At 35.9% G+C, this 24,529-nt stretch overlaps 1 protein-coding gene across 7 annotated transcripts in view; it reads right to left on the bottom strand.

Moving 5' to 3' along the window:
• Window positions 1–24,529, bottom strand: part of CEP170 (centrosomal protein 170) — a 106,695-nt gene that overhangs the window by 46,313 nt on the left and 35,853 nt on the right. For 6 of the 7 annotated variants that reach the window (XM_086743953.1, XM_086743954.1, XM_086743955.1 and 3 more), the window contains exons 4-9: window positions 23,879–23,957; window positions 23,200–23,258; window positions 22,926–23,088; window positions 21,788–21,922; window positions 10,938–11,414; window positions 7,691–8,337 (exon numbers count right to left, since the gene is read on the bottom strand). In XM_086743953.1, coding sequence (XP_086600079.1) covers window positions 7,691–8,337; window positions 10,938–11,414; window positions 21,788–21,922; window positions 22,926–23,088; window positions 23,200–23,258; window positions 23,879–23,957 — 1,560 coding nt within the window. The remainder of the gene's footprint in view (window positions 1–7,690; window positions 8,338–10,937; window positions 11,415–21,787; window positions 21,923–22,925; window positions 23,089–23,199; window positions 23,259–23,878; window positions 23,958–24,529) is intronic. The other variant, XM_086743956.1, reaches the window with a different exon arrangement.

Below are 24,529 nucleotides of genomic sequence, written 5' to 3'. Positions count from 1 at the left end.
TTAGCATAACATAAATCTTAATTTTTTTCAGTCCACAATTCTTCATTTAGCAGTTATTTTATGCTTAATACAACGTTTCGGGCTATCTACATTATTGATAAAACTTTAAGGTTTGCAACAGAGAAGACAAGATCTGGTAAACCAGTTTGTGAATACTTAAAGCAATAACAACAAAAAAATGATTCAAAAGTACACAGTCCTTGAAGAACACATTAACCAGTAACTTAATATAGTATGAACAGACATACCCTGGGAGCAAAAAGCGTAAGGAGATTCCATTTATTATCATCGCCTTTCAAAATAGATTCCAATTCATACACATACTCCAAAAAAAAAAAAAAAAAAATAGAGGTCAAAACAAACTGCAATGTAAGTATCATCATGAGCAAAAAGATGAGGAAAATGAAAATAGAAAATCTGCTTTCTACATGAACACTGACACTGCTTTCCCTCAAAAATTATTAGTTATTCCAAACTTTTAGAGAGGAAAAGAGAATCTCTCTCAAGATTGAGTCAGAAGAATATTTTATGTATACACTCTGCATAGTATATAATCAAGTAAAATTAAATATGAATATGATAGCATGCACATTAAAAACAAGGTCATTAATATTATGGCCTGTCTATCTAGATGAACATTAAAGACATTAAAACAGCATCCTTTTCCAATTTACAATAAATTGGAACATGATCTAAAATATGAACTTTGCATTGAAAACAAAATCATTAAATGGTCACAATAATTCCTTTGGAAGATGGCAGAAGCATGGACTGAGGTTTGATTTTGGTACTATTTTTCAAGTTTTATTTCTGGGTGGGAATCAGTATATTGAATTTCAGATCTAAAACTACTTTGCTAATAAAAAAAAATTACGGGGAAATTTAAATGAAAATAACAGAAAACAATTCTGAGACCAACGAAAACTTTATCTAAAGCCCAGTGTTTCTATATGCATATCAGTTGCTAGGTTTCCCAGTTAGCTAGGCTGTTGAGAACTGAAACATGGTCTCTATTCTGTTCCTTCCCTTCCTGAAATAAAATTGTGTGAAGAAAAAAAAAAAAAAAAAAAAAAACAAAAAAAAAGGACCCCTCTAAGAAAATCTCGGAAGAGCTTGCAAAAAAACTAATTGAGTTGCTTTTTATTTATTGTAATAGCCTCGAAGTATCTAATATTCCAAACATATCCAGAATTATTTACACACTCATTATTAGAATTTATTACTGGTAGCATTTTGCTTTATTGAAAATAAGAAACTCATTAGCCTGATAATTGCAGTCTTTTTATATCAACAATACCAAAGATGAAATCAAAGATGAAATGCAGAAACATAATTTTCAATTCCTTCATCCACTGACAGACTTACCTTTTCTGTGGCCTAAGAAGATTTTTTTTAATCTGATATGACTGCTGAAAACAACTCCTTTCTAGCAGAAAAAAAAAATGATTTATTTAAAAAACTTAAAATAGATAGAAAATTTACAACTCAGTGCAAAACAGCTAAGCGTTAACAGAAGAAAGCATGGAACCTATCTAAAGGGTAGAACAGCTGGATGTAAAGGAAAACCAAATCCTACAGCTATGCCCCATTTACTTGTGTACTTCATGTGTTAAAAGTAATACTGAAAACATGTTCTAAATCATATCAAGATCCTGAATTTGTTTTATTTTGTACTTAGCCATTAGCTGCAATAAGTATTATTCTGCTAGAAAGTGTTGTGGCTTTCTGAAGCTATTTGAGTAGAGAATATTGTATGCCTGGTATGTTCAAGGCGGTCTTTGTAGAATGTAAGAGCAGCTTTTCTTCTTTACCCATTGATGAAATTAATTTTTAAAAAAAAGCTTTACAAGTATAAAAAGAGAGTCAACAGCTATTATTCTATTATCACTTTCTTTCACATTATTAATGTATTTCTTTTCTAAACTTGTTTGCCTATTAACCAATTCATGCTTCTCTATAGTGACATTTGAACACCTGGATGCAGAAATATAATTGGCTAATGAAAGAACTTCTAGTAAGCAAGGTTAATTGCTATTTTTCAAGTTTTCTCTATCTATAAAGAACAGTAAGACACAACCATACATTTATACTGTCGAGAACAAGTGAAAAAGAACACGAGTTTGTGAGGAGCAGCACCAATCTTGCTTAGAATTTATATTTTGTAAATTAAAGGTGACAGAGGACTGTATGGAAACCTATGACAGAATAAAAATGCAAGTGACGAGGAAAATGTACAACGCATTTCCATACCAGAAATACTGGCAGTATTCGCTCAGTCTCTACATACCAAAAAAACCTCAACAGCATTTGAAAGAAATAGTAATGTCAAGTTACTAAAAAGTAAGATGAGTCAGAAGTCCTAGAATACGTGTTCCAGAGAAAACCGCAATAATATGAGATAGAGTTTATGTGCACGGGTTTGGGTAACTTGTGAAAACCATAGCTGGATCCTACATAAGCACAGGAATATTGTAGAGACAGCATTCTCACCAGCTGATTGATTAAGGAGGGAAGGCAATTACAGGGGCTGAAGATTAAAATTGTTTCCAAATGATAATCACTATCCCTACAACGGGAACTCTGGCAAATCTTCCCATTCAGAAATATCACAAAACGAAATTCACTTAAGCACAAACAAACTAAAAAACCCCTAAGCTGTGTGGTGCGATCGACACACTGGAGAGCAGGGATGCCATCCAGATGGATCTGAACAGGCTAGAGAAGTGGGCCTGTAAGAACCTCATGAAGTTCAACAAGTCCAAGTGCAAGGTCCTGCACATGGGTCCGGGCAATCCCAGGCACAAATACAGGCTGGGCAGAGAATGGACTGAGAGCAGCCCTGAGGAGAGGGACTTGGCAATGCTGGTGGATGAGAAGCTTAACATGAGCTCTTGCAGCACAGAAAGCCAACCACATCCCAGGCTGCATCAAAAGAAGCATGGCCAGTAGGTTGAGGGAGGCGATTCTGTCCTTCTACTCTGCCCTGGTGAGACCCCAGCTGGAGTATTGTATCCAGCTCTGGAGCCCCCAACATAAGAAGGACATGGAACAGCTGGAGGGAGTCCAGAGGAGGGCAACAAAGATAATAAGAGGGCTGCAGCACCTCTCCTATGAGGACAGAGAGTTGGGGCTGTTCAGCCTGGAGAAGAGGACGCTCCAGGGAGACCTTATAGCAGTCTTCCAGTACCTAAAGGAGGGTTATAGAAAAGACAGGGAGAAACTAATTAGCAGGGCCTATTGTGATAGGACAAGGGATAATGGTTTTAAAATAGAAGGATGTAGACTTAGATTGGATATAGGGAAAAGATTTTTTACAATGAGGGTGCTGGAACACTGGCACAGGTTGCCCAGAGAGGTGGTGGGTGCCCCATCCCTGGAAACATTCAATGCCAGGCTGGACGGGGCTCTGAGCAACCTGATCTGGTTGGAGATGTCCCTCCTCCTTGCAGGGGGGTTGGACTGGATGACCTTTACAGGTTCCTTCCAACCCAAACTCTTCTATGTTTCTATACCTATTTTCCTTTTATGAGTTTCATGTCTTGATATTTGTCCTGGATATGTACATATATACTTATTATATTTTAAAACCGAAACAACTATGAAAACTTCTTATGATAACTGCTTCTCTGTCTTTGCCTAATAACATAGCCTGAGATGTCTCCTAACCTCTAAAAACAATAAAAAATATAAAATTTTGTAATTTTATTCACTTATTATTTTTTTAGTTTTTTTTTTTTATTTTCCAAGATGTTTACTTTGTTCTAAGAGACATCACACATCACTTCTAAACATAAGTAAGCTGTTCAAAGCTGGCCAGAAGGCAGTGACATTTACTTTCTCTGACAATATCTCTAAGATTTATGAATGAAATTCAAATAACAGCATAGAAGAAACAATTATTAGTACTCCTGAAATACTAAGTAGTTCCATCAGTTCCTAACATGGTTGGTCTAAGGACAGAAGATTTTAAAATACAATCAATGCAAATGAATAACCGACATAAAAGTGAAACAGCAGCAATCTTCGAAGGACTCCAGGTGCATACAAGTCTTGCATATTTTTTTTTTAATGTTTAGAACTGATAACTAGCTGCTTACTATTTTTTAAGACCTACTTTACTTTTTGCCCTAAAATAAAATTAAAAAAAGCCCCAAAACTTACAAATTTGCAAACAATTAAACAATTTATCTTTTCCTACTCAGTTCAGTCTCTACAAACATTCATATAAATTGATTTTATTCCAATGACCTTGCCTGTCAGGTCTTGGTATCTTCTCTGATTTTAAATTCATTGGCTCAGCAAATTATCTAGGTATTAAAAGCTGTGTAAGACACAAGCCTCAGTGTTTTTGGAATCTTTGATTTTAGGTAAGTGACAGATATTCATTTCAAGACAGTCATCACTGCAGATAAATGATAACACCTCTCTCTCACTAAAAAGCTTCTCTCTGTTATTTAAAAAATCTCTTCCTCTTTCCTTCTGATTATTTTTGTATCTTTCTCATACTCTCTTTTCAAATGCCAGGCTTTAAAATAGTCAAGAAAACAAAGAATATGTTTTTTGTTATTTTACACCTTTTCTGCTGCAGAGACAGCAGAATTTATTTGATTTTTTTCTTAAAGACTGTAAGTGTAGCAGAGAAAGAAATGGATCCTTAGCAACCTAAATGAAATCAACAGGATGAATAATCAGGACAGTATCCTTTTTGGATTTTTAAAATAATTTCATGTAAGTATCTATTTTCTCTATTTCCTAGAATCTTTAGAAAAAGGCTACATTAAGAAAAATGGTTCTTTTGAGAGAAACCATATAGCTCAACATTAAGGTCTTTCTCCCTCTGTTTAAAAACTATATAGATTTTTTTTTTTTTTTCCTTTTTTCAGAGAATTTTAACTTTGATTTTCTGCATGCCTCTCTTGGATTCTTAACTCAAAGAAGCACTATTAATCATGCCTTGATTTTTGACAAGTTAATGTCACTCTTGCATTTGTGTTTTGTTTTTATGTTCCTTTCCAGAGAAAAGAGTAGACTCTGCCTACAGGAGCAAGGCTAAGGCTAAGGTTTCTCAAGTGAATGAGCCACACAAAGTAATCTTTGGATAATTTGGTCATTCTTACCCTTTCCTCCAGTAAAAGGGAAAAAACACCCAAACATGGAACTATTTTATTCCACAGGAAATTCTTCAGGTAAACCAGACACGGATCTTGGCACCATTCTAACGTACATTTTTTACTGATAAGACTGCATTGTTTCTGCAAATGTTTTAGAAAGTTATCCTTGCTGTTTGTAGTGCATTTTCACCCCAATTCTATCAAATGAACTCTTGAATTTCAGTTAATCTTTCAACCCAACAGACACTTTAAAATGAGACGCAATTGAGCAGGCATTTTAAGTGCTCAGAAAAAGGACTGACTTGCCAACAGACAGGTTATACTAGAACTACTGATAAAACATTTAAATGTATACCAATAATTCTCTCAAAGCTTTAATAGATCAGCACAGCAGTCAACAGGCCATCAAAAATCCTTGTCTTATTCCTCACTTGTCCACCACAAAGTAAGAGAATCCACAGTATTAGCAATTTAAAACAGGAGGGAAGCAAAGCTGAGCTCAGCTGGAGGAAGAAATTTCGGCTTCCATTTGGTTTTGATTTTCTTCACTGGCTGTTTTTCTGCACCTCATAAAAATAATATCATACCTCTTTCATATTACCAAATCAAATAACAACTGCGCAGCAAGACTCTTTGAACCGAGTGTAAAATAAAATGTTCGTAATATTTCAATACAGATATTAAGTGAAAAGATACAGAAGACCTCAAAGAAAAATATCTATGCTTTATTTCCCAGTAAATCTTTAATTTCTAGTGGTGATACTTTTTAGGGAAGCAGTGAGGACTAGTTATGATATCTACAAGCTTTTTATACAACACTAAGAATATTAACCAATACTTTAGTACAATCCCTATCACTTACATTCACTTCCTTTTCCCGAATCTGTCCTGTAACAGGAGAGATTTGTTTCAAACAAAAAAATTACTCTGGATATCCTGAATGGATATTAAAGACCACAAATAATTTGAAATCTTATTAAACATGAGACAGTACTAACATTCTTACGCAGTATTTAAATTCTCTATTTCCAAATGTTATTTTTTCTGGTTTTCAAATAAACTCTGTTGCATAACTATACTTAGTAAAACCAGGCCTCACACATTTTCTGATGCAATTTAATTGAAGATTTATAACTTAAGAATTAAATGTAGAAATTTGTAGTCTCTAAGTGACCGCAATGATGTTCTTTAAAATTCACTTGCTCCATTTCGCCAACCACATCCTGGGCTGCATCAAGAGGAGCGTGGCCAGCAGGTCGAGGGAAGTGATTCTGTCCCTCTACTCTGCCCTGGTGAGACCCCACCCAGAGTACTGTGTCCAGTTCTGGAGCCCCCAACATAAGATGGACACGGAACAGTTGAAGAGGGTCCAGAGGAGGGCCACAAAGATTATCAGAGGGCTGAAGCACCTCTCCTATGAGGACAGGCTGAGAGAGTTGGGGCTGTTTAGCCCGGAGAAGAGGAGGCTCCAGGGAGACCTGATAGCGGTCTTCCAGTACCTCAAGGGGGCCTACAAGAAAGATGGGGAGAGGCTGTTCAGTAGGGCCTGTTGTGATAGGACGAGGGGTAATGGTTTTAAAATAGAGGGGGGTAGATTTAGATTGGAAATTAGGAAAAAATTTTTTACAATGGGGGTGGTGGAACACTGGAACAGGTTGCCCAGAGAGGTGGTGGAGGCCCCATCCCTGGCAATGTTCAAGGCCAGGCTGGATGAGGCTCTGAGCAACCTGATCTGGTTGGAGATGTCCCTGCTCCTTGCAGGGGGGTTGGACTAGATGACCTTTAAAGGTCCCTTCCAACTCTAAGCATTCTATGATTCTAATATTTGGAATGCTTTTAGTTCTCAGAAGTTCTCTGAACACTGACTCAAAGAAGTCAAAAGTCTCCTTTTCAGAATCCTTAAGAGGTGAAACCATTATCTTTATTATTTTACTGAAGGTAATTCTATTTATTTTAATCTCCCCTCTCCCAAATCTTCCATAAAGATCTTTTATAAAATAAAACTATCTGTAATAAAATATCCCATTTCCCTATTATGTCAGCATTTTTCTACAAAATCAAACTAGTGAAGCTAGCTTGTCTTTCAACAAATATTTTTCAACATTTAGCCAAAATTCATTCTAAATATATTAATGTAATTGTTCAGACCTGAAAAAGTTTTAGACACACAAAATCAATCCGCAGATAATCCTGTAACAAGTAAGTGACAAATTTCCTGTTCAGGTGGCTAGAATTGGATGCCAGCATTCTACCAGAACAGATTGTTTAGGAAAACACAATAACAGAAAAAAAAAATTTCTCTTCAAGAGTCAGTTATGCTAAATGATTAAATGTAGCTTCTCCTACCCTTATCTTCCTGTTGAATCCAAAGAGAGTTATTTCAGTTATTTAACTTGCAAATACAATTGTATTGTTATTTATATTGATATTCACACTGCTACCAAGAAGGAAAAGTTACCTGGTCATTGTAAGATTCCTAAGCCAAACAAAGCAGCTTTAATAAGTAGAACTGAAGTGACAGACTGTTGCCCACACATCACATACCACTTGAATATCAGTGTACATTTTAGGTCTCTCACCTTGTCAATCATTTTACGTGCTTCCATTTCTTCAGAATTGGGATTTTCCAACTCAATAGTGTAAGTACCTTTGTCACTCTGGTCATCCTCATTGTCCTTTTCAGTAGCAGCAGAAATATGTTGGCTTTTCAACTTTTTGTCCATTTCCTGGTTCTGACTAGGTCTATGGCCAAGGCTTCCCGAACTCCTTAACAATGCAGCCTGTAAAACAGGTAATGCTGCAGAAGGTTCTTCTGATTTTTGTTTTAGAAGTTTTGCATGAACACCATGTACGGCTCTGTGATGTGATGAGCTAGCTTGCACAGATGAAGGGACTGCTTTCTCTCCTGATGTAGGTTTCACTTTTTCAGGTCGAGCATGGGGTGTTGGAGATGGAGATTCTGGGCACAGAGCTCCTACATTCTGAGAAAAGGAGTAAGAACGTCTCTTTCGAGGATGGTCTTCATCAAAAAACTCAATCATAAAAGCAGTCTGACTTAAACTGGCTTGCTCTTGCTGCTTTTCTGTGGAATGAACTTTCTGGTGTGACTTTTTCAGCTCTGTATGATGATGCCTTAAGTGTTCCTCAAGTGCTGCCCGCTTACTGTAATGCCGGTGTGCACTAGCATTTTCTGAATCACTTTGTGTACCATCATCATGCTTATTCCCTACAAGCAAAGTAAAAGAATATATAGCACAATGAAACAAACAAACAAAAACCCCAACCCAAACACATACAAAAGAAACTGGCAAACTAAGAAAGAAGGAATTTCAGATTGGTTTTCTGTTTAGGCTCCCATAGCTTTCAGCACCTGGCTCTGCAAATCTTGTACAGCTCCTGGCAATGCATTCAACTTGCAATCAGTCAAACAATGAAACACTTCATAAGCTGATCAGTAACAGCAGCGCATTTGAATTATCCTTTTCACCAATATTCTCATCTGAGAATACTTATCAGTGACTTCCAAATGCCAGTATTTTACCAGCTGTACTATCATATGTTTCCAAACTACATTAATTTTCTCACACAGCCAGTTGATTACAATTGACTACTGAAACATTCTAGGCAGGGTTAAGAGGAAAAAGAAAACCCTAAAATAGTCTTTCTGGTAGCTGAAAATACCCATTGAGAGCCACAGTTCATGTTGTTGGATTCCTCACACATTTACAACAGTTTATTCTGAGAAGTGTCTACTGAAAATTGGAACAAATTCTTTATTAGGCTTTCCAAAAGGTACAATGATTTTTTCCATCACTCACTCTCCTCAGCATCTGATGTACGCATGTAAAATGGTTGTTGTTACTTATTCATTCCACAAACTACTTTGAGAGCTATGAATAAAGGTTCAGTATTTAATAAATCATATATACGACTATAAGTATACCTTGTAATGATACCTCAAAATGCATGGAAGGCTGGATAAATGTAGACAGTAAGTCAAATTTAACATAAAGCAACTTCAAGTACAATCAAAGTGTCTACATTTTTAAGTTTTAGCTCAGTTCCTGAGAAAGAACAGTTTTACCTTCTTTGAACTCTTCTGGATCCACTCATGTATGTACATCAATGTACAATTTTATTTTTATTCCCAAGAGGATAGCTTTTAAAGGTTTTCTCACTAACACAGTTAGGATATGCAGCTACTATTCAGTTAAATAGCAATCACATACTGGGAAAACTTACTTATCAGTCTAATAGCACTAAATACACAGCTGAAATCCCAACTTGCATTCCTGTTTGCTTCTTATTTTTACAGTGCCTAAGAAAATGATGTGATGGTTCATACACTTCCAAATAATAGCAATAAATATCAACACCACAGGGAAGGTCAAATAACATAATTTTAGCAGTGTGACTTCAGTACAGGATGTAAGAAAAAACTGAGAAGAAAACACAGAAAGTTCATGTTTTTTTTAAATCAAACTTTTAAAGCTGCTAGGTATATTCTTTACCTTTATAATTTGAAAAAGTACGAGTAATGAGTGAGAATACAAACTGATCACAGAAGATTACAAAATTCTGATATTTATTGTGGCCATATGCACCTTGTAACTTACACCTCTGTCAGATGAAAATTTATCAAACTTTGAGGAGTTTCTGCTAGGAAAAGGCTAAAGCCTTGGAAACAAAGCACTTCCTATTTATTAAAGTGACATGGCTAATATTTTAAAGAATGTTCATTAATACAATACAGTGTCATAAAGACCAAAGAATGCTCTGTGATATACTCTAGAAGTAATATACTATTATTTTAATGCTAGTACATTGATATAACTCTGCTTTCAAAATTCTATTTTTTAGCTTAGTTTGGAAGTGTCAGCCTTAAAAACCAGACTTTTGATCAGTAAGACAAAGCTTCTTGTACCCAGTCCCAATGGGTTTAAGAGCTAGAAATGATAACATTGCAGAATCAAGAAAAATGGGAACTGCAGGATTAACCTGCTGAAATTAGAAACAGAAAATAAGAGAGACTTGAAAAAGTTTTTAGAAGCTTTCATTCTGAAAGTCCGAATGTCACTGGAATCTTTATCTGAACATCAAAACTACTTTCTTCTCTATTTTGCTAAGTGGCATCCAAAAGAAAGTAAACTTATCACACTTAATATTTGATTTAATTTTATTTGAAGTGTCATTGTCTGCCGTAAATGAATATGTATAACTCCATTCAACAGCACCATTCCTATTAATACAATATTCTGCAAGCTTAGTATAAAAACTGAAGCTCTCAGTCTATTTCAGATTCCTGACTCAAACCCGACTCCATCATACATGACCGATTTAAGCAGAGTAACTATATAATGTATTCTTCACCATAAATGATTTCCTTAGAGCACATGAATATTCACAGAACACATGCATTTGGAAGACTTGCTAAAAGCATAAATTGAACTTCAGAGCTTTGATTCTAAAAAGCAATTCAGCTTTTTGAAGTAATGCTTGGGAAAAAGTGAAATATATAAAATTTAACTAAGGTTTGGGCTTTTTCCTTTTCCCTTTGAAGATCAATGTTTTAAACACCTGATGTTTTCAGCTGTACTAGAATATGTCCAGTTAATATACTTACGGTAAGATGATTTAGGATTTGGTTTCCTATCCTCTTTTTAAGACTTAATACTGCAATAAAATTTCCCAGCACAGATCCTTGCACTCATGTGGAGTATCTGTGATTTCAAATGAACTCCACAAGGGCTCAGGGATCCACTCACTGGATGCTAGTGAGGAATTGCTGCTTTCAGAAGTAAGCACAGCTGGAATGATTCACTTTACCTTTCAGTCTCTTCAAGTACACTGGAACATCACTCTTAATACTTTTGGAATCCTCCTCTGTTGGTTCCCATATCATCCTAGGAGGATTGTTCTGTGCTAGCCAATCTGCTACTTTGCTTTCTGCGGCCATCATCACCGTTTGAAGCCCAGGCAGGTCCTGACCACTGGAGGAAGAAGGCTTTTTTGACTTGTGACGCTGCTCCGATGTGAATTTTGTCACGTGATCTTTGATCGTTACTTTTCCTGGAGTGTTGTCATCAAATTCAATGGTAAAGGAAGCGTGCCCTGCACCTGCTGCATGGGAGCTTTGTGTGTCTTTTGTTGGGATTTCATGAATAGTGCTCTCTGCTACCTGTGAAGGCTGTTGGAATTCTTTTGTAGGGATTTCGAAGTAACTTGGTTCCCTACAGAAAGGATAAAGTTCTTCACTTGCAGCTGCAGATTGCTCCTCAGGTTGCTTGGCATCTGTGCTGCATCCTATTAAGAAAAATAAAAAATAGTTTTCACAATACTTGGGAACCTCAGGTTCTTCAAGAAGTATCCGAACTCCTGAAAAGGTCACTTGAGTAATTTCTGGAATAAACAGTAAGATTGTGGAGAAGACTCAGCAACATAGTTCTGGAAAAGTAATTCCAGAATTACATATAAAAAAAAATATTGCTAAAAAGGCAGCACGAGCTTTGACTGTAAGGAGTGTAAAGTGGCAAAAAGCTCACTTAGATTTTGTCAAAGGAAATGTGCATTCAAAAAAATTTTAGACAATGTAAAGGTCAGACGAGTTATTAGCACATGGAAAACAGGTAAATCACATAAGAGAAACAGTTGAGATGATCAGTACTGCAATTCCAATTTCTCGGAAAAACATCAAATTAAAGTACCCCCAAAACAAGTGCTACTGGCTCGGCTTTCATCTCCTGCAGTGGATAGTCGATACAATTTTGTTTGGTAAAACTCTCTGAAAAAACAATTCACATATAAATGCAAGATAAGCATTAATTCTGGCTTGAAAAGTTTAACACTGATATGCATTGGGAAGTGTTTTGGAATTCAAATGCTTTATGTTTCTACAAAAGATAAAACCAAAGAATCAAGCAAAATCCTACCATCGTCTGCTCTTATTTTACTTGTTTCCATAATTTGTAGATGAACAAAAAAAGTAACGATAGCTAGAAGCATGCAAAACTTTACCAAACCATGCTCTTAGTGGGTAAAGAAAGCAGAATATGGAAAAAGCACGGGGTAGTAGTTTAAAGTACCACTGTATAGCCTGAATGAAGGTTAAAGCTTCTTGTGATTGCAGCAAAGCTACCAATGTGCCTTTAAGAAAACAAGCCTTCTGGTTGCATTTCATGAACTAGTAAGCTAGGCAAAATATCTGGTGTAGAGATGTGCTATAAGCAACAGATGCTTTAGATGTTAGCAGCAAAAGCAAGTTACATTCCAGCAAAAGAATTCTGAATAGTTCCTATGTGGTTTATCATGAATCACAATAAGGAGGTTAAGAAATTATTTTAGGTTGCCAAGTAAAGGTATAAGAATGCAATGAATAGATTCCTAGTGCTAAAAATAGCCACACTGTATCAGCCGAGACAGTTAACATTTGCCCATGAAACTATTATGCAACAAGGCAGCAACAGATACATTTATACTGGAGTCAGGACTTTAAGGGGTAAAGGATGCAGAACAGCATAACGCACCTACGCTGTTCTTCACAAACACATGCTTCTTGTGAAAATTTAGGAAAAGATTAAAAATTAAAAAATGAGAAAGGATAGTAATTTGATATAGAGAAATAGAAATAATTAAAGGACCACATAATAGTTGGAAAAGTTAAAAAAAGAATGATGTTACGGAGTGGTAACAAAAACACTATACACTCATTATTATTGCCATGCTTAGATAACAACAGGATAACTAACTGATGCAGGTAACATAGCTATTAAAATTTATTTTATCTAAAAGTAGCTGCTACAAACACAAAAGATGTTCAGAATTCAGAGAGTTTTTATATTGTGCTGTTGCATTACAAGAATACACTAGCTTCTGCTTTTCACTGCACTGTCAGCTGCCTCATCTCTGTGGGGCAGTTTTCAAGCACCACAGGAGCAACTCACTACCCCCCTCCCCGGGAAATGGAATGCCTTTTTCATCCCCTTGCTGAAAACACTTAAGTCAGCAAACAAACAATACAGAATGAATCTATTTTAATGATGCACAAGTCATTTAAAAAGCCTCTGTGTTTAGACAAAAAATGTAGAGTAATAAACAGAAGTCACACTTTGCAGCTACTAGATTTTAGGTTAACTACCATCAGTCTCCGTTTGTTTCACCCAGCTAACAAGCTAGAATGGATCAGCCTCTAGCAGGATCAAATCTACAGCCAGGATCCTTACACTATGCAACGCTGTCACTGAATAGGAGAGTAATCTGCCAGGAAGCTAGTTCATATGTACCTTATTTTTTCCCCTATGGTTCTATTTAGACCTTCATGCCTACAATTTTGTGCAATTCCTGTAATCAGTAATTAAGCAACATATTCTGTTCAATGCTCCTTCAAAAAATAACTGGCTAATACAGTATATTTTGAGAAATATTTATACTTTTGGGCCAGGCAAGAGCAATCTATTGGTCAAAAATAAACAATATTTTTCAGTAAATATGAAATAACTGGTTCATCATCATCTTTGGAAAATTCTAAGATTGTAGCCAAAATGCATCAGATGTATGGTAGGCTTAGGATCAGGCGATCTATTATACTGACTTGTCAGCATTAATGGATAACTTCATAAAAAAATTTTCCCTGTGAAACTTGCCTGCACCAAATTTAACATTTGAAATCAACTGTTTATACTATAATGATACATACACTATTTTATTCCAATATTTTTGATTAAACAGATGCTATAATACAGTTTGTATCTAAATTACGACAGTTTAATCAAAAGTAGTGAGAAAATGAACTACAACTGAATTGTAAATTTGTTAACTAGAAAAATTCTTAAAAATAATAAAATGAAAAATATCTGAAATACAAGTTAATTTTGATTACTTAAAAATCCTATTTTCAGCCTGAAGTACTTGCATTTTTAGAAGAGTTAAATACATCAGAATTGATTAGAATCAGGAATTCGAAACAATGAGGAATAAAAAATTGATATAGACGCTGATCTGAATCACCCTTCAGAATTTTTGACCCAAGTCCTAAATGCAAGTCCTTACAGCTTTCTAAATATTACAAAGAATGATCTATAAAACAGCCTTACCTTTAAAATCCTATTATAAAAAGTCATCTGCCAAGATGAAAGAAATTATGTATCAGACTAAATACAGATAGCTTTTAGAGAAAACCCTCAAGCAAATACTGAAGATAGTGGTCATCACAGCTCTATAATTTTTAAATAAAATAAGCATAGTATCTGTACAGTAAAAAAAAAAAAAAAGCAATTCTGTGGAACTGAAAGTGTGTTTTGGGAAAATGAGGGGACAGATGGGTTGAGAACTGCAATCCCTTCAGGGACTGAAGAGATTTCTGAACTGGCAAGAGTGAAAGGAAAGAGGGATAAAAAGAACTAGGGTATCTGTAAAGAAGGAGCTCTCATTCTACAAAGGTCTAGAGCTACAAAAGACAATTGTGCAACTGTTTCTAGAAGGTAAGTAAGGAAGTCATAACTCTAGCTGCTACATAGGTTTAGTGAGACTGTTAATGAAATAATAAGTCTAGGAGAGGCTAAAATGAAAACTATGTAATATTTCGAAAACACAGGCTTAACCAAATGGATATTCAGGGAGATTCTTTACTAGAATAATCTCAGAGGTAATAATCAGAAAAGCAACATTCACTTTGTGAAATTAGCAGAACTGGTAACAGTTTCTAGGACTTTTTGTTTCTAAGTTTTCTTTCTTAAGTCACATACAAATAGTCAGAATCTTAAGATTTTACTTGCCAACCTGGACAAGAAATGTCATAGGTGTTCCGTGCTATTCAACACAGTCTCACAAATATATAAGAAATTGCCTGTCTAGATGAATATACTATCATTTGCAAATACAGGATGAAACCTTAGAAGATATTTTGCAGTCTTCAGATTTTTTAGAAATGTTTTTTTTTTCTACCTTAAAAATATGATTTTCTACCTTAAAAATACAATTTTAAGAACAGAACTTGTAAAAGAAAATTATACTGAATTTACAAATTACTTATTGAAAAAAGTCTGTAAACATGGAGCAAAATATTTATTTGCAGAAGGTATAAGAAGCAGTCAAAATACCATATTTACACAATACCTGAAAATATTTTTTATATGTTAGTTTTATATTTGGTACTGTGTAATGATATGTTTAATGAAAAGAAGCTGAAGTTAGCGCTTTCAAAAACTTAACAGAATTTCTTTTTTTGCTTTGTCTTTCTCTCCATATTACTACTTTTTATTTCCAACTTACCTTTTAGGTTCTTTTATTGCTTTATGGCTGAAGCATATTTTTTATTTGTTATTTAAACAAATTGAAAAAAAAATACAAGTAATGATTCACCTAGTATTAAATAAGATCTTTGTCTTTTAATGTTGTCATAACCTGTCTTATGAAATAATATCAAAATTGCTCTCTCTAAATAAAAATAATAGAATCATAGAACAGTCTGGGTTGGAAGGGACCTTTCTAAGGTCATCTAGTCCAACCCCCCTGCAAGGAGCAGAGACATCTTCAACCAGATCAGGTTGCTCAGAGCCCCGTCCAATCTGGCCTTAAACATTTCCAGGGACAGGGCATCCACCACCTCTCTGGGCAACCTGTTCCAGTGTTCTACCACCCTCAGCGTAAAAAATTTTTGCCTTACATCTAATCTGAATCTGCCTCCCTCTATTTTAAAACCATTACCCCTTGTCCCATCACAAAAAAATAGTATTGTATAGAAATCCCCATCTCTCCTAATAAATCATTTAATTGCATGCTTTAAAAGAGTTAAGGTGAAAAAAGTGCAAAACTAACCTTATTTAAATATTTTGCTTTGATGGCTCTAAAAATTCTGTAAGCTCACCATGACATACCATGCACATTCATGGCTACAGCTTTGCAAAGCAAGCCTTACATAAGCAGCACTTGCGCATATTCCAGGCCAAAATTCAGCAGAATTCTAGAATAAACTTATAGGAACTGTAATGTTAACGGTAGTGATTAAACATGTGTGTGTAATCTCCTACACATACTGATTACATTGGTATTTTCTAAAAATAACTGTCAGCCTGCTTTACCTTAAAATGGCACCGTTTCTTAAATATAAGAAGCAGCACCAAAAGGGGGCCTACATGAAAGTCGGGGAGAGGCTGTTCAGTAGGGCCTGTTGTGACAGGACGAGGGGTAATGGTTTCAAAATAGAGGGAGGTAGATTTAGATTGGATCTTAGGAAAATTTTTTTTACAGTGAGGGTTGTAGAACACTAGAACAGGTTGCCCAGGGAGGTGGTGGATGCCCCATCCCTGGAGACATTCAAGGCCAGGTTGGATGGGGCTCTGTGCAACCTGATCTCGTTGGAGATGTCCCTGCTCCTTGCAGGAAAGTTGGACTAGATGACCCTTAAGGGTACCTTCCAACCCAAATCATTCTATGATTCAACCTGATATATTGTTATTCCATGCTGCAATTAAAAAATACTTCATGCCAAATGGAAAAAAGTTACTTCAAATTCTTTAAAAATTGACTTCCATCTTTTCTTAAGATTCTGGCAAAGGCATTAATGATGTAAAATTCTACAGCTACTACTGAGATCAGCAGAGAATGAACTTTTTGCTTTTCCAAGAAGTGAGATTGTAACACATAGCAATAATAACTACAGACCTGGTAATCTTGCCAATAACACGCAAATTTAACAGCTGTAGCATAGATAAGGTTAAACCATAGGTGTATATGCAACTGCTCATTTTAATACAGACTAATAGATCTATGGATGATTAGAGCAATTAGAGAAACATGCATGTCTGAAAAAAGTAGAAAGGTTTTTTTCTTTTAAAAGTTTTCCAGGCCATTCTGCTCTGTTTGCAAATAATCTCCATTAGTGAGTTTCCATTGAGATAGAAAGACAGTAACATTGAAATAATCTTATTAACTTGAGATTGTAAAGACTAATTGTCTATAGTTGGCTTAGCAGAAACAAATCTCCCATTTCAATCTCCTCATTAAACCTCACCCCATCTGTTATAATTCATGCCTTCTTTTCTATTCAGTGAATAATCATGTACGAAATCACTAAAGCATGAAGCAGATTCTTCATAGGATTAATTTGTTAAAATGATATCAGGCTTTATCGATTCCATTTACTGAACAAAAAGTTTAAGAACTTATGTACATGTACTTATGTACCTGTTATGTACTCACTTTTGGGCAGTTTATATTAAGAAGCATGTTCCAAATTGGTGTTTTAAATACTTAATACAATTTAACCCATTAAAGAACAAATAATTGCATCGATCTTGAATGTTTTTACTAAAGTTTGCTTTTATTAAAAAAAAATCCAAACATGACAGTCCAGTGAAGCTTCCAATTTCTTTTCATGAAGTGTTTCCTTATATTGATTTCCAATTATTATATTAAAGGTATAAAACCTAAGCACATGAAGAAAATACTTCCTAACCTGATGAAAATTAATTTAATGTTTTCATGGAATGCAGTTGCAGGCCACAGAGACCCAAAAAGCTTATGTCTTCATTTTATAATTGCATGAAAACATTCAGGATACTTTGTTGCACACTTCTATACAGACATAGCATTCTGAGATTAAGGAAATGTGTCTATAGAGGCAAAAGTCAACTCGTATCTGGTCTGTCTTCTTGGGCTCTCTGCCAACACTAATAAAAATCATCTACAAGAGTCAAAAAACAGACTAGTAAAACACACAAGTAATGTCTACTCAAAGACAAGATAAGATCAAGATCAAGATAAATAAATCACTTGCCTACTCATGGGAAAGAAAACGAAATTAAATTGTTTTGCAAAAATGTCCAGTTTTGGTTTTTTTTCCCCTGGATGTCTTCCTGTAACATTTCACATAAGCTTTTGTTTAGTAAGTGCTTACTCAGACTAAATGCCTTATTAGTCTTCCAGTTTCAGGAAACATAAGCTACACTCTACTTTGATTAATGCTATTTATTAGTAGGAGAGAAATTAATAATTAAACAACAACAAAAGGGATTTCTAACATATGTTGTACATTTTTTAAAAAGAATGAAATGTATTTGCCAGGAAGACTCTGGGCCCAAATTTTATCATTATTTATAGTGTGTATATTGAAAACAAACAAATAAAATCAGTTAAACACTGTAGGAAATATTACTCCCTTTTCTGTATTCATCATTTATCTTATGATGACTTCACTAAGGCAAAGCACGTCAAAAATACCCCTGTTACTGAAGGGATGTTCTGATGTTCTGTCTAGAACAAACTTATGAACAAACTTATTTTTGTCTGCTACTGAAAAAGATTACACCTACTTGATTAGTTTGAGAGGAAGCTGGAATCTTATTTTTCTTTCAACTCAGGAACTAAGACAGAAGCTCTGATCATTTGTCTCTTGATAAAATAAATATAAGAGTACGTAAACCATTTGATGCAATACTGCTTCTGAGAAAGCAATTTAAAATGATGAAAAAATAGGAATAGGCATGCTAACAAATAGAAGTCGGTACCTTGTGTCATACCTTGTTAATGCTGTGGCACCAAAACCACAGGCTTCAGGATATTACTTTTTAATAATCCTGTATTTAATGAGGGCAAATAACATATATGTTTTTTTAAATTAAAACAATGTAGATAGATACATGTGAGTATAAGAACCTTGATGAATTTGTATTTTTGTTATATTAGTTTCCTATAGACATTGGCATCTAAGCAATAAAATATAGATACCAGAGACTTCACGATCCCTGTTTTGGCATATACAGCAAGACAGAGAGTCACAGGTTTTATAGACAACAGTTAATGTTTCCTTAAATCTGGAAAGCAAGGAGAACCATGTGGCTAGTAAGTCTATCAACGGCATGAGTCAAAGGCAAGGACTTAATTCTTCTTCTCACTAACTGATGTCATATGTGCTTTTCCTTTTTTTCGAGAAAAATGGAAGTGGAACAACACCTAAGAGTCATTGTCTCTTTTTATTATTGACATTAGGAATAACATTTGTATTCCTCAGGAACATTTAAAAGTTTCTGAAGAACATATTTCTAGACAGGATTTGAACTGCAGAGTTATAGATTATTACTGTAGGTTATTAAAACTGTAGTTAAAAAGCCTCCATAGGAGCACAAAATAGCATACTCCACTCATGCTGCATACAGTAGAGTTTTTCAGTAAAAAAATCAACCAAATAATAAAGTGTTCTGTAATTGTATTGCATTATAATGCAGTTCTTTATATGTGACAAAGGTGCTTAAGTTGCACAAAAAGTGTCGCTAATTTACATGTTTTCACCTTCTTTCTTTCTACTAGTCCAAATCTTAAGGGACTTACTTTACTATCTGAGTAAAGTGGAACAAGGAGGACCCGGGCAACTACAGGCCGGTCAGCCTCACCTCTGTGCCTGGCAAGGTCATGGAGCAGATTCTCCTGGAAACCATGCTAAGGCACATGGAGAGCAAGGAGGTGGTTGGTGACAGCCAGCATGGCTTCACCAAGGGCAGATCGTGCTGGACCAATTTGGTGGCCTTCTATGACGGGGTGACAGCATCAGTGGACAAGGGACGAGCAACTGACATCTACCTGGACTTGTGCAAAGCTTTTGACACTGTCCCACACGACATCCTTCTCTCTAAACTAGAGAGACATGGGTTTGATGGACGGACCACTCGGTGGATAAGGAGTTGGCTGGATGGCCGCACTCAGAGAGTGGTGGCCAATGGCTCAATGTCCATGTGGAGACCGGTCACGAGTGGCGTCCCTCAGGGGTCTGTGTTGGGCCCGGCCCTGTTCAACATCTTTGTCGGTGACATGGACAGTGGGATAGAGTGTACCCTCAGCAAGTTCGCCAATGACACCAAGCTGCGTGGTGCCGTCGACATGCTGGAAGGGAGGGATGCCATCCAGAGGGACCTTGACAGGCTGGAGAGGTGGGCCCGTGCCAACCTCATGAAGTTCAACCAGGCCAAGTGCAAGGTCCTGCACCTGGGTCGTGGCAATCCCAGGCACAAATACAGGCTGGGTGGAGAATGGATCGAGATCCCTGAGGAGAAGGACTTGGGAGTGCTGGTGGACGAGAAGCTCAACATGAGCAGGCAATGTGCTCTTGTGGCCCAGAAGGCCAACCGCATCCTGGGCTACAAGAAGAGGAGCATGGCCAGCAGGTTGAGGGAGGTGATTCTGTCCTTCTACTCTGCCCTGGTGAGACCCCACCTGGAGTGCTGTGTCCAGTTCTGGAGCCCCCAACATAAGAAGGACATGGATCAAGCTGGAGAGAGTCCAGAGGAGGGCCATGAAGATTATAAAAGGGCTGGAGCACCTCTCCTATGAGGACAGGCTGAGAGAGTTGGGGCTGTTCAGCCTGGAGAAGAGGAGGCTCCAGGGAGACCTTATAACGGTCTTCCAGTACCTCAAGGGGGCCTACAGGAAAGATGGGGAGAGACTGTTCAGTAGGGCCTGTTGTGATAGCACAAGGGATAACGGTTTTAATATAGAGGGAGGTAGATTCAGACTGGACATAAGGAAAAGATTTTTTTACAATGAGGGTGGTGGAACACTGGAACAGGTTGCCCAGAGAGGTGGTGGATGTCCCATCCCTGGAAACATTCAAGGCCAGGCTGAATGAGGCTCTGAGCAACCTGATCTAGTCAGGGATGTCCCTGCTCCTTGCAGGGGGGTTGGACTAGATGACCTTAGAAGGTCCCTTCCAACTCTAACCATTCTATGATTCTATGACAACTTTACACTAATATGAAAAAGGTCATTAAAGGCTATGATAAAAAGTTAACTCCAAGGATGCTGACTTCATTACACTGAAGTGTTAGTTCAGTTTCATTTTATGTGTTTTTAGAGTTTACTCCAACTCCCACAAAATAGGATTTACGATAACCAAGGCAACTATTATTACAGGAAGAGAGAAATTCCCACCTCAGTTAAACTACTTTAAAAAACTGCAAACTTAAAACTGTTGGGCCTTAAATGCGTGCCTAAACGACTAAACAAACATGGCTGAATTTTGTCCCAACTTGAATAAGTTTTAAGGTTATTCTTTTTATTAGAATAGAAGTCACTTGATTTATATGCCTGATGATAGATTTAGAATTTTAATTATAGATATTGAGATGTAAGTTTTGGAAATACAGACTGTGTATACACAATCTAACTAAAAAAAAAAATAATGTGTATTATGGGGAAATAAACATTACCAGTTTAACTTTTGACTACATAAATCTTTACAGCAAGAACTATGAAATACAATTCCTGCTAATGCAGCATTATTGAATTACAAGAGAGAATGTTGGCATAGATCACCTTATATAGCTAAAAGGTGAATACAAAAATAATACAGCACTATTTATTTTCAGAATTTTTTTGATGAAATATCCCTGTGCAATCTCTAATTATAAGCATAATTTTAAGACACACTGGTTCAGATAACATTATTTTCTATATTTACCAATAACAAATTGTATTATACACTAGAAAACAGATACATTATATGTGAAATTAGTCTCTGGAAATGCATAGTTTCTCACACAATGAATTTTTAACTAACTTAATTTTAGTAGGCTTTCATCTATGCAAACTGTCCATGAAACTTCCAAACACTAATAGTTCCCTAGTTAAGAATATACGCACTTTACTAAAGAGAAAAAAAAAACACCACAAAAAAAAGACAACAGACTTACCTGAAGCCCCTGTCTCATGCATTTTTTCTTCATGCTTGCTATCCGGCTTACAACCACTTTTTTCATCAGCTTCATCATCACCCCACCAGGCTGGCTGTCCATACAAAGGTGTCCCACGAGGCATGGCAGAAAGATCTGTAAAATCAGCCCAAAATAGAGGAAATTACTTTTCTGTTTAGTTGTGATAATTCGGTTAAAACAGCATGAAGAGAGAGTCATTTGCTTGAATCGTTTCTTCTGAAAGCTGAAGCGAATTGGTTGTATGCATTTGTCTAAATACAAAACAAACTCAGAGGCTGGATAACTGATCTGGGTTCTAAATATAAAAGCTTACTAATGACCTGATCAAAACTTCTGGTACAAATGTTTATGCAAAGGCTGCTGACATCTCTCATTGTTACCCTGATATATCTGTAAACATTACTTTCTGCTTTCAGTTTGAAGTCATCAGGATAGCAGTACATTCCTAAAAGCTGTCCGCTGCTATATCTGTGAGAAGATTCTCACTTTTACCCACATTGACCTTTCAATGTAATATGAACTCACTGCATGAAAAACTGATCAAATTTTGCAATGTTGCCAAGGTTCCAGATTGCTGACAGCTACTACAGAGTGCTGAAAGTTACCTTGTGTAAAACATTACTGAGCAGAACCACTTAATTTGTTTTTTAAAAAGGTAATAGTCAAATTACAGTACAATGCTATTTCTTATATAGGATGTATATACATGATTAAAGAAACAAACAAAAAAAAAACATTGGTATAATTAAAGATTTCTACCTTGATGATAAATAATAATATCTACAAAACAAACAAACAAAAGCCTCACCCATTTAAAAATGAGGAGGGGAAAAAAAAAAAAAAAAAAGCACTTGACAATGGTGGTGGTGAAAAGTACAAACTGTTCCTGAACAAGTACTTTTGGTTCGACTGCAAAAATCTGACACATGCTCAATTAAATGTCCTTTATGAGTTTTCAAAAAGTCAATTCCGAAAGTTAATAATTACCCTTAAAATATGTTTAAAATTTCACATATGTGAAGACTTTACTATGTACAGAATTTCACAAGCATCCTACCAAAGCAAATTAATATCCTGTCCAAGTCTGTGTGCTTCTGCCGCAAAAAAAGAACCTTACCCATTGATTTCTCTTCAGATTTCAGTGCTTCTGTAGTTTTGTGGTGCACTTCAGTTGCGGAGTCTGTTACCTTGGACTCTGAGCTTTTAGAGCTGGTTTGCTTCAATCCTTCTGCCTCTGAAGATTTTTGGGATAACTGAAGTTGGCTTGTGAATTTTTCATGCTGCATGACATTAAATAGAGAAAAAAACACCCTCAAAGAGTGGAAAAAAACCCCGATGTTACCAATAACTACACAATGACAGAAGAACATCTACGAATTGCACATTGTTACCTTAAGTGCTTCTTCAGGGACTCTCATCTCTCCCCTGACAACAGTAAAAAGATTAGTATGTAGGAAATGCTAAGGAAAATACTGGAAGGATTTCTCAATTCACAAGAGGATTTTACAGGAAAGTAACAGTTCTGCAGGCTATTCTGCCATTGAGATGGTGATTTCTTCTATAAATATGTCATTGTTAGGACTAACATGTACAATCATACTCACCAAAGCAAATACACAATACAATTATTTACTATTTGTAAAAAGAAGATTGAGTAGATACCTTAATGTTGTAATAATACAAGTTTTCTTTTTCCCCATTCAGTAGTAGCTACTGAGTAATTACTTGTAATCTTTTTCACTTGTAATCAATCTTATACAATATAAACATTTGAGTATTTGCCTCATAAAAAAGTAATGTTTCTTAGCAGCACAGAAGTTACACATCAGGTTTTAAATAGTAACTGGAAGTTGAGGTTTCTTGCAGTGAGAAACAATGAAACGTATTTTATCAACAGTTCTGACCAAAGCACAGTATTCTAAAACCCACCATTTTCTCAAATACAGGCATTTTGGTAGTAATGGGAGAAAAGTTGCTTCTCGAATAGCATGAGAGCCCTTCATTTAACAAAACTATACTTTTGACAAGAAAAGTGTGTCCCAACACTGTGCATTTTTATGACAAGGATATCATATCCAAATCTCAATTTATCTTCTAACTTCAGAGTGATGTATGTCTGTTCTGGAATCCTCACATCATTCACAAATGTCTACAGAAATAAACGAGGACAGAAAGAGATACTGTTAAATTCCAAAATAATAAAATGACAATTTACTTAAATAGTTTTATAAGAATGTTTTCAGCACTTTTTACTGGCGATTCATTGGGGAATGAAATCATAAGCTCAAATTGCCACCCGCTTCACAAAATATTTCAAAAGAAAAGTTAAACACCAATCACTAACCAGGCTGGTGACGTAGCGTTGACCTTGAGAAGTTTCTTAGAAGTTTATTCTTGTTAGCAGTATTTACTGAATTCCTGATTAATGTTCCCTCAAATTAGCATCTCTACTCACTATTTTTCTTGTTCTTTGCTTTTTCAATCCCAATTAGCTGTTAGAATGGATTTACCATCACATTTGTAAAGCATTTAACATTGGATATAAGAGTTCTGAGGTACCTTATTATTTCTAAACATTGTCAAAGGACTGAAAGGAAAAATGGACCAAGTCAGTGCATCCCAGTAACTCCAAATAGCAGTGATAAAGAATACAATATACTGCAACTCTTGAAAGAGTAAATATAACAACATTTGTAAGCAGAAGTGACATTATACCTTTTG

The sequence above is a fragment of the Chlamydotis macqueenii genome, chromosome 3, assembly GCF_036417535.1.
Source record: "Chlamydotis macqueenii isolate bChlMac1 chromosome 3, bChlMac1.mat, whole genome shotgun sequence".
NCBI lineage: Eukaryota > Metazoa > Chordata > Aves > Otidiformes > Otididae > Chlamydotis > Chlamydotis macqueenii.
This window is presented reverse-complemented; position numbering and strand designations above follow the sequence as displayed.